At 51.1% G+C, this 11,047-nt stretch overlaps 1 protein-coding gene across 1 annotated transcript; it reads left to right on the forward strand.

Moving 5' to 3' along the window:
• Positions 1–1,241: 1,241 nt before the first annotated feature.
• On the forward strand, positions 1,242–6,160 carry THY1 (Thy-1 cell surface antigen). The gene is made up of 4 exons (XM_012809595.2): positions 1,242–1,395; positions 3,509–3,565; positions 4,040–4,375; positions 4,873–6,160. Exons 2-4 carry the CDS (start codon positions 3,529–3,531, stop codon positions 4,983–4,985), a joined length of 486 nt encoding a protein of 161 aa, XP_012665049.1. The 5' UTR covers positions 1,242–1,395; positions 3,509–3,528; the 3' UTR covers positions 4,986–6,160.
• Positions 6,161–11,047: the final 4,887 nt, after the last annotated feature.

Here is an 11,047-nt window from a genome sequence, read left to right on the forward strand (position 1 = left end):
CTCATTCCAGTTAGAAGGTCCCATCAGGGAGAGGAGAGTGCATCTCCCACTGCTCCCAAGGCTTCCAGCAGTGCCACTGCAGTGTGGTAAACTGCAGAGGTGCCAGGGCTGACGTCCATGAAGAATATAGGAGAATGGGCAGGCAGCCAGCCAGGAGGCCGGGCCAGCCCACAGAATGTTATGACCAGAATTCAAAAAGAGGCAAGGAGGATGTAAATCAATCAGACATTGGTTAAAAAAAATTCATCCCAGTTGTGAGTGGGAGACAAAACTCAGCAGCACGGGCTGTACAAAAGACCCAAGGGCTTTTAGTGACATCAAATTGATGGACTAAAAGGGGTGCACCAGGGATCAGGAGCTGGGTCTCAGCCTATTCCTTTCCCAGAGTTCACTCTCTCCTCTCCTGGGCTGGGACCCCCCAAGTGGGGTGGCTCAGCCCTGAAGCCCTGGGGTTCCACAGCCTAGGTCACTTGGTCAGCTCTCAGGCTTTCTCCCCAAGAAATGAGATGGGGAGGTTGATGGGAGGTAAAGGTGGCTGTGGATGGAATGTGCCCAGCACAGTGCCTGATAAAAAAGGCAAGACTCCTTCCCCAGTCTGAAGACCAACCCAACACGGTGGCACTCATGAAACCAGAACTTTCTAGCTGTGTGGATAGGAAGGTGCCAGCCCAGGAGCTGAAGGAGACATCAATGTCCCAGAGCAGAAAGCATCCAGAGGGCTGTGCCCACAGGGCTGGGTGCTCTGCAATAGATAAGGGGGGAGGGCATGGCTGGGGACCAGGGACAGGGAGGGTGCGATGGAACCTTGCTTCTGAAGGACTGCTCCAATCTGTAAAACACCCGGTCAGCTTCCTTTCAGAGAGACTAGAATATTCCAACACCAAGACCTCCCACTGCAGGTTCTGAGGGAGGTGGGCCCCTGATGAAAGGAAATGCGGAAGCGTGGGCCCTACCAAGGTAGCTAGTTGCCGGCCTCCAACCTGCACCCCTCACACTTTGGTTTCCCAGACTTCTCAAGAAGAAAGGGTTACAGACGTAAAAGCTGAGTAATCATTTTCCGCGCTGGGCAGGTGGCTTGCGTTTCCACCCAGATCTCTGTCTGCGCTTTCGAATCCTCCTCCTGAATCCTTCAGTTCCTGGCCAGGCCTGCCAGCTTCAGGGTGAGGTCCCCTTCTGCCGCAACACCCCACCCTCCCACACTAACAGGGGACCGCCTCCTCCCTTCACCCGCCAGCCTCTCTCCCGGCTCCGCCTCTGATTGGCTGAGTCCCCTGCCCTCCCCGCTCCCCCTCTCCTCCACCCCTGGTGAAAACTGCGGGCACCAAGTGAGGTACAGCAACTGGAGGTGGCGGCGAGTCCAGGAGGAGGCTGCAGCAGCGGAGGACCTAAATCGAGGTGGGAGCTGGAGCCAGGGCGGGACCCCGGGCGCAGGGATAGCCGTCCGGCACCCCTGAAAGCCCTCCCAACCTGAGGCTTCGGGAAACGGTCCGAGGGCCGTGGGAAGCAGCTGCACAGATCTTGGGGGCTGGGGGAGCGGGGGAATCCTGCTTCACAGGCAGGGGCGGGAGTGGGACCCTCCTGCTGGGCAAGGGCTGCGCCACTCACTGCGCCTGGCCTTTGGGGAGAGGAGCTCCCGAGCTTTCACCTATTGGGGGACGGTTTTCTGAGGCCAGGGCGCTGGAGAAGAACCGGGAGGGAGGGCGCAAAGCACTGCCTTTGGTTCTGCTCCCCCTCCAGACGGTCCCAAAGCCCAAAGGTGGGGGATGGGGACTGCAGGTGATATTGAGGGGGGAGGACTGAGGATGGCTAACTGGAGGGAACCTCTGCCCAGTGACCTCTTGGCAAGCTGGGAGCACCGGAGGAAAAGGAAACCGCAGTGCCACGGGCGGGGACTGGGTAGAAGACAGGCCGACGGAGGAGGGGAGAACTGAGAAAGGATGATGTGTGAGGGGGAAGGGGACCTCAGCTGGGAAAGCAGAGGATTGGAATATGGAAATAGATAAGGGTGGGGCTCGCGGGGAGAAGCTGGAGCAGAGAGGGAGCAGAGAAGCGCAGCTTCTCTGGGTCTGGACCGTGAAGACACAGGGCGGAGTAATGAACACAGACTACAGCTTCCCAACAGCTCTCTACCCCCGCCTTTGGCTCTACTGTCCCCTCCAGCCGCAGACCTATTCCCCCCTTTCTCGTTCTGGCCGCCGCTCCCCCTTCCCCTCCTAGATCCCAAGCCTGCACCTCTCCTCCGTAGGCCAGCGTCCTCGAATCAAAGCCAGACGCCACCCCTCTCCTTTCCTCCACAGCAGCGCGCCTTGGGATCTGGCTCGTACTAGCAGCTCCCTCCCTCCACCCCCGCGCAGCCCCCGGACCTTATCCTCACCCGCCCTGAGGGTTGAGCGCTGAGGACCCTGAACTTGTCCGGTGGCGCGCTGCGCATCCGGGCGCGTGCAACCCAGGCAGGGCCCTGCGCACACTCGCAGGCGCACGCCCGTCCTGTGGCCTCTCTCAGGCTTGCAGTGCTACTGACAGACTGGACTATTTGCTCTGTGTCACCTCACCAGGATGTTGGTCCAGCCGAGGCCATAAAAAAAAAAAAAAAGACAAAGCAGAGAGCCTAGGCAGGAACGCTATTGAAAATGGACTGGAAAACAGCAGCCCCAGAACTCCAGAGAGATGACATTTAGAAGCATCCTTGTGCAACGGGAGAGCAGTCACTTTCTCTCACACACATTCAGGAACACCCTTAGCTTGTGCCCAGAACAGGCTGATCTGGGAGCATCCTTAGCCACCCTCCCTAACCCTTCACATCTGTGTACCACTTGCTATGGAGCAGTCAGTGCCAGATGTTTGTTGTTTTCTTAATCACCATCATAACCCTGTGGGTATGGAAGGTTCAGGAGAACTCATTCATTCACTCACAGTACTTTGGAGCACATTTTTTATGCCAAGGACTGTGCTGATCACTGGGGATTTTCTTCTAAACAAGAAACAGGAAATCCCCAGATTGGGGGGAGGGGGGTTGTTTAATGGTATAGAGTTTTAGTTTTGAGAGATAAAAAGAATTCTGGAGATTGGCTGCACAGCAATGGGAATGCACTCAGCACTGCTGAACAAGCTGAATGTAATACTTACAGGGTTAAGGGTAGTAAATGTTATTTGTATTTGCCACAGTTTAAAAAAAGTTTAAATAAGAAGTTTCTGCCCTGATGGGTCTTACATTCCTAGGTAAGCAGAGGAGAAAGTAGGAAAGTCACTTAAGTCACCAGCTAGTAGTGCTCCACAGCTAAGCACAGACACTGGCCGTTATGGGGTATGTTTTTCTTCCTCCCACACTTTCCCTAAGGGGGAGAGCCAGTGGCAATATCACATTCTAGTAAGAAGTGGGGAGACAAGGGTAGACAGAGGGGCTGAGATGTCTACCATAGCCATGTGTTCCTGGCACCCCCAGCTCTGGCAGTAAGTGTGGGCATGCCTGCCTACCTCTTAACTGATTCCCATCCTGTTCCCACCCCAGGTCCAGGAGACCCCGGCACCATGCACCCAGCCATTGGTATCGCTCTCCTGTTGACAGGTACTGGGCAAGAGGTGGGGCTGGGATCCAGGTACCCAGGCTTTCTTCCTTTAGCTAGCTTCTGCCTAATGGCCTCAGAAAAGTGAAGGTGACTGAGGGACAAAAGGCTCTTTTTCATCCCAGCGTCAGCCAGTCCACCTCGCTGATCTAGGTGGTTTCTGGAAACAATTTGCTGAGTGTTGCCCCACATTACTGAATGGAACTGTCCAAATGGGAACCAGGAACCTGTGTTGAATTCCCAAGATCTCTTGCCCTTGAAACACATCGACAGGACTCAGGGCTGGAGCAGACTAGGGAGGGAGGCTGGAGTCTGCAGGTGGGGAGATAGGCTGGGATGGTTGGCATAGGAAAAGCCATTCACACAGCAGAGAGCCCTGTGCCCTCGCTGGCCAGGCCCATCTCTTCTCTATGTGGGTGGGAGGCCCCCTGCTCTGTAGATCTCCCCTGACTCGGAAGGGGCACTCCTGGTTCCAGTTTTGCAGGTCTCCCGAGGGCAGAAGGTGACCAGCCTAACAGCCTGCCTGGCAGACCAGAGCCTTCGTCTGGACTGCCGCTATGAGAATACCACCAACATGCCCATCCAGTACGAGTTCAGCCTGACCCGTGAGACAAAGAAGCACGTGCTCTTTGGCACCGTGGGAGTGCCTGAGCACACATACCGCTCCCGAACCAACTTAACCAGCAAGTACAACCTCAAGGTCCTCTACTTATCCGCCTTCACCACCAAGGACGAGGGGGTCTACACATGTGAACTCCGTGTCTCTGGCCAGCCCTCCTCCGTCTCCTCCCAGAATGTCTCTGTGCTCAGAGGTGAGGCAAGACCCCAAAGAGGCCAAGTGCTGGGAGGACAGCAGGCAGCTTACTAGGCTGGCCCCAAGCAAAGAGTGGCCCCGTAGCCCCCTCACCCTCTCCCAACTGCTGCCTCGTCTCCTGGGGATACAAGGCCTTCTGTGTGAATGGAAGGAAGCACTCAGGGCCAGCCAGCCAGGCAGAGTGGTATAGTAAATGCTTCCGCATGACTGCAGGCAAGTCACTCGGCCTACCCAGTGCTCCTTTTCCCCACCTGGAAAGCAAAGATGACACCACCTCCCTCACCCACAGTCTCCTTGTGACGAGTTTTAGTGAGGTTTCCTTAAGATGATGAGGGCTCAGTAACCTGCAAATGGGGAAGATGGCTGGTTCTCTCAGACCAAGCTAGTCCTGGTTGCAACTGACACCCAAAGGGACTTGCTCTGGCCCCGTGTCTGCCTGAGTCCTGGTCCCTCTTCATTCCCATCTTGCTCCCCTACCCCATTCTCTCTCCACAGACAAACTAGTCAAGTGTGACGGCATAAGCCTGCTGGCTCAGAACACCTCGTGGCTGCTGCTGCTCCTGCTCTCCCTCTCCCTCCTCCAAGCCACGGATTTCATTTCCCTGTGACTGCTGGGGCCCGTGGAGGATATGGGAAGGCGCACATCCCAGTGCAGAGATCCTACTTCTCTGAGTCAGCTGACCACCCCCCTATACCTCACACACCTCGGGGAGAAATGGGGACCCCACCTCGTATCAGGAGTCCCACTGCTGCATGCCATTATCTACCCACCTCCCACTGCTACCTAACCCTCTCCGCACACCCCTGGCTATCTTTTTGTACTCTGTTCCAGAGCTGCTTCTATCTGGTTTATTTAGGGTTTATCCTTCCTTTCCTTTGGGAGTTTGTATAAAGGGAAGCCAGGGCTGGGGACCTGGTGGAGAGTGAAAGCATGTAAGGGGTAGTGGGATAGAGGGTCATCCTTGCCTAGTGGGACCAGAGGCCTGACCTGGATGGGAGGTGTGGGACGTGTCCGGCCTAGCACAGACATGGTCTGTGGTGAAATCACCCCCAGTACGCAGTGCTGGCGCCTGAAGACCACAAACATGAGGGCACCACCAACATCTGTGGTCCATCTGGGGAGGGAGAGAGCTGAGTGCCTGCAGGAACATTCTCAGCCACAGTGAAAAAGCCCTGTCTTACCACTGGGGAAGCCCCCTGGGGACCTTGGCCCGGGGCACACCCCAGAGAAGATTCAGATTCCCCCCCCAAAGAAGATTCAGATTCAGCCAGAGGATCTGCGTCAGTGGGGGGCTGGAGAAGGGGGTAGAAGGTGAGGGTCCCTCACTCCTCCCTTCCCGAGGAAGCTGAAAGTGTGAGCCAGCTGTCCCTCACTGCCCCCACCAGCAGTGAGAGGGCCGCACAGAAGGCCAAGCCCCTCCCAGGCTGTCTGAGAGCGCAAGAGCTTCCAGAAGTCAGGTAGGGTAGAGTCCCAGAGCCACAGGGAGTCTGGTCTAACCTTCCGAGGGAGTTGGTCTTCCCTCACCGTCAGAGCTAGCCTGAGCCCCTCAGCTACCCCCTGCCCCACAGGCCTTGCCTTCTCAGTGACCTCTGGGGGGGGCCTGAGGCAGTCGTGATGTGAGACCCAGGAGCAGGACACTCCTTGGGTGATGGTTTTCCCAACCCCTGGCTCCCTACCCGGCAGCTCTGCCTGTCCTGTGACTGTGTGTAGTGCCACCATGGCTTATGGCATCTCATTGAGGAAAAAGAAAACTGCACAATAAATCTAAGCCTCTGGACTCTGTCCTTGTGTCCATTCCTGCTTCCCTCCCCCGGCAGTGCCCAGGCCTGCCTGTCCCCCTTAGCCAGGTGTCTCCATGGACAGGAGGTCCAAAGTGCTACCCCACCCCAGGGGCAAACCACTGCATTGCTGGCTTTTCCAGAATGAAACTAACATGACCCATTTGCCCAGATAAATGAATATTCCACGTCTGCTGACTCACCTGCCTGGAATGACAGACACCGGCCAGCATGTGGGCTGAGCCCCCTGGCCCTGGAACATGCAAGCGGCTTTGTGTGACCAGGCGCTGAGGGGTGGGGTCTGTTTTTTTCGCCTCAGCTTTGGTTGTTTCTCAGAAATGCCACCTGAAGTCATGTGCTACCAAAAGGACAGAGACAGGCGATGTCTGTGTCTCCAAGGCATTATTTCTTAAATCCAAAAGCATCAGCCAAAGGAAAAACTGAGAACGAACACTGTCCCTTCAAGGAGTAGGATGGGAACCCTGAGTTCCATCCCTGGCTGCTCCCCTAAAGTGTGAACGTGCATCACGGGTCACCTGGGATTGGAGGCTAGGACAGGTTCACAGGGCAGCTATGGCTTCCAATTACTGCTGGGGAGTGAGGTAACCTGTAGCCAGACTTCTTTGCTTTGCCAGGGAATTGGGGGGAAAGGGAGGGCTGTCCAGAGGCTGACTCATTTGGTATTTAGCACTGGGTAGGATGATTCTTCTGAGCATTTTTCTTAAAGGCCCCCGATCTAAATTTATGCCACTGGCTCCCACTCTTCCTGCTGCCTCCCTTCCCAGCAGCCCCTGTAGCTCCCATGCCCAGACAAGGCAGGAGAAGCCCACGGGGGGAGAAGCTGCCCACATTCCAGACTGGGAGGCCCATGGCCCTTTAGCGCAGTACAGCCAACACAGAGCTCTCCAGTGGGAGAGACACAGGTCCCTTGTTCCACCGTGCCCAGGAAGAGTGTTGCTGAGAAGAGCCACTGTGGAGGAAGGGGAATCAAATGCCAGAGAAGCACCAGAACCCCATTCTTACAGTAGTAGGAGTTAAAGCTTGGAGGTCTTTCTGGGAGGAGCTGGGAGGCCACGTGCAAAAAGCCTCTGGCACCTGCATGGCATCTCCCATGGGGGTCTTTATCACATACTGGCACCGTTCCCCTCAAGAGTTTAGTAGCCACACTCTTAGAAGGGTGCTGGGGAGAAGCTGCCCTCCACAGACACATTTGGGGGACAGAACCTGAGGCCCAGAAGGGGCAGAGTTAGCTTAAGAAGCCACTGAGGCCACGAGAGGACCACAAACTTTAAGAAAGGAGAAGGGGAAATAGGCCATCAAACCTCAGAAGATAAACGACCCCCCAAAATAGAATGATTTTGAAGTATTTCTTCTTTTTCTGTTGTCTATAAGATTTGGCATGATCTGTTTTCTGAAATTATCTTTTATTTTTATTTATAAATATTAGTTGTCTATTTTTTTAAAACTTTGGGAAAAAATAAGAAGAAGTTAACTGCTGACTCCATACTGAACCTCAGAGTCAAAGCCTTCTATAATAGACATATTCTTATTTGGCAATGTGAATGTTACTTTTTTTGCATTATTATTATTGCTCAAAACAAAAAGGAATAGGAATATAGAAAAAATAAGTCACCCATATTCTCAAAGCCCAAAGAGGATAGCTACTGTTAATATTTTCATGTATGTCCTTTTGAAAGAAAATAATGAGTTTTAATTTTTTGTTTAAACAACAAAAAGATAAACTACCCAGAAAAGTCTCATGTGGCTGGGGTGCTACAGGCTTTCAGCAGCAGGCTTAGCAGCCAGCAGTCCCTCTCTAGGCAGGTCTTGTGGAGGCCATGGGATGTCAGTGGGGACATGGGTCCCTGTACACTCCCAGGCCTCACTCCATCCGCCCCGCCCCCGGTCCTCACCTCTCTCCTCTGTCACCCTCAGCCATCTAAGGGCATGAATTCTTGCTCAAGAGCAACAGAGGCCCCTCTCCACAGCCCCATTTCTGGATCAGATTGTCCACTGAGACAGGCATTATCTGCGTCTGACACCTGGGCCTCCCTGGGGAAGCCCAAGGGTTTCCCCGGGGAGGCGTGGGGTCTTCCACTGGCCAACCAAGAAATCCACAGTGTCAGGGTCCTCCTTCAGCCCCCTCAGTGTCAACGTCCACCTCCTCTTCGAATGTACAACTTCCATGCTGTGACAGGCATGTCTGCTTTTATATGTACAAGAAACAAACCCCAAGTCAAGAATAAATTGTATCCTCACCTAGTCACTGGTGAGAATGTGTTGAAACTAGAGTCTCTCAGAGTCCTGGTGAGATATGAAGGTCATCGGCTCTCCTCTCCTCAATCTGGGAGGGCTTTTAATAGCCCTAGGACACCCTAGGGCTGAAGTGTCCTTTCAGCTGAGGCCTGAAAGATAAGACAAAGTCAGCCATGGGAAGAATGGCAGGAAGTTCACCCGGGCAGAGGAACAGTAAGGGTCCACAGGAGTGTCTGGAGATGTTACTGAAGAGGTAGGCAAGAGTCAGATTCAATAAGGGCCTTGAGGGCATGGTGAAGAGTTTGGGTTAGGATTAGGGGAAATATTCAAGGATGTGATCTAATCATGTTTTTGGAAGATCCCTATTGCTGCTCTGTGGGAACAGATCATCAGAGAATAACAGCATAAGCAGGAAATTAGGACAATATTACAATTGTCCTAGAATAGATAATGGCAATTGGACAAAAGTTGTAATGGTCAAAAAGAAGTGGTGACTTTATGATATTTTCAGGCTTAAAACAGAGGACTGGTGACATTTGAATAAGGTCTGTGGATCTTGCCAATGTCAATTTCCCAGTTTTGATATTGTACTATAATTACAGTAGAACCTCTGTAAAATGACCACCCAAGGGACTATAATAAACCAGTCAACATACAGAAGTGGTCAGCATAAGGAATTAGGCCTACTTGTACTGATAAGTCCATGTGGTGCATGTCTGGTCTATGAAAATTAGGTCAACATAAGGAGGTGGTCAATGTGAAGAGGTGGTCAACTATGGGGCTTATACTGTATATACCAATAAAATGTTACCATTGGGGAAACTGGATAAAGGGTACATGGGTCCGCTAAACTCTGTAACCTCTGTACCTCAAGGATACTGACAGGACCCCTCCATACAGTTTTCTAAATTTCCTATAAATCTGTAATTTATTTTAAATTTTGAAAAATGTATTTAATTCTCAACATAATAAAAAAAATAGCAAATATTAACTCCAAAGGAAACAAAAGAGAATAAAAGAAGTATATCATAATTCATAATTATATGGATTAGCTATGAATGATATTTATTTGGTAATACTAATATAAATACTTGCTATGGTATAAGTGTTTATAACTTCCAAAATTCAAAATTCTTACATTGAAATCCTAACCCCCAAAGTGACAGTATTTGGAGCTAGGGTCTCTGGGAGGTGATTTGTTCATGAGAGTAGAGCCCTTACAAATGGGTCTGACACCCTTATGAAAGAGACCCCAAAGAGATCCCTTGCCCTTTCCACCAAGTGAGAACACAGCAAGAAGATGCTGTTATTGGACCAGAAAGTGGGCCCTCAACAGACACTGAAACTACCAACACCTTGATCTTGGACTTTCCAGCCTCTAGAACTGTAAGAAATCATTGCTATTGTTTATAAGCTACCTAGTCTATGGTATTTTGCTATAGCAGCCTGAACGGACTAACATACCAATGAATAGTGATTTTAGATTTTAAACAAACAACTGCAATAAAGTTATATAGGAGGGCTGGGCATGCTCATACCTATAATCCCAACACTTTGGTAGGCTGAGGTAGAAGCATCACTTGAGCTCAGTAGGTCAAGGCTGCAGCTATACTCCAGCCTAGGCAACAGTAAGTACTTGTCTCCAAAAACAACAACATAAAAGCTATATAGGAAGTTGGGAAAGGATAAGTGAATGCATTTGTTGGGGAGGAAATAAGAGAGCTAAAACCATATTTCCATAGTTAAAAGTCAATAGATAATACCAAACAATGAAAAATCAAGAAATTCCTATATATACACACATACATTAAAAATAGAGGTGGCACCTGTGGCTCAAAGAGTAGGGCGCCAGCCCCATATACCAGAGGTGGCAGGTTCAAGCCCAGCCCTAGCCAAAAACTGCAAAAAAATATATAATAATAATAATATTTTTAATATATAAGTAAATAACAGAAGAAATAATTAAGGAGTTGAGAGTGCTTATTTTGGGCAGTAAGGATTTAGCATGGAGTAACAGACTGCTTTTACATTATAAACCTAGTAATACTTTTTGTCTTTATAAATGTTTTAGCTTGCTAAACAATATATATCAAATATATCAAAGAATATATATTCACACCTGGCCAGTTTAAAAAAAAACAGAGATTTGCTTACTGGTGGTAGTTTGGATCTTGAGAGGGAAATAGAGGCTGAGAGGGATTATGAAGGAATTTAGGATGACCTCTGGGGTTTCGTTTGAACAATGAGTGGGTGATGATGCCATCTGTTGAGATAGAAAAGGCTGGGAAAGCATCAGGGTAGGAAGAGGATATATTAAATCTGTGATGTCCCTGAGACATCCAAGTAGAAGAAGAAACAAGAAAACAGCTAGGCATTCCAGTCCTGAGCCCAGGAAAGAAGTCGAGGTTAGAAATAAAAATGTGGGCTCAGCACCTGTGGCTCAAGTGGCTAAGGCGCCAGCCACATATGCCTAAGGTGGTGGGTTCAGATGAAGCCCAGGCCCGCCAAACAACGACAGCTGCAACCAAAAAATAGCCAGGTGTTGTGGCGGGCGCCTGTGGTCCCAGCTACTTGGGAGGCTGAGGCAGGAGACTCGCTTGAGCCCAGGAGTTGGAGGTTGCTGTGAGCAGTGAAG

The sequence above is a fragment of the Otolemur garnettii genome, unplaced genomic scaffold (assembly GCF_000181295.1).
Source record: "Otolemur garnettii isolate 467f Iridium unplaced genomic scaffold, OtoGar3 scaffold00108, whole genome shotgun sequence".
Classification (NCBI taxonomy): domain Eukaryota; kingdom Metazoa; phylum Chordata; class Mammalia; order Primates; family Galagidae; genus Otolemur; species Otolemur garnettii.

Bases quoted from the DNA above. Each gene is read 5' to 3' on its own strand.
- THY1 (XM_012809595.2), top strand. From the start codon at position 3,529: ATGCACCCAGCCATTGGTATCGCTCTCCTGTTGACAG. The intron at 3,566-4,039 runs GTACTGGGCAAG...TCCTGGTTCCAG, and splicing joins TATCGCTCTCCTGTTGACAG to TTTTGCAGGTCTCCCGAGGG. The intron at 4,376-4,872 runs GTGAGGCAAGAC...CTCTCTCCACAG, and splicing joins GAATGTCTCTGTGCTCAGAG to ACAAACTAGTCAAGTGTGAC.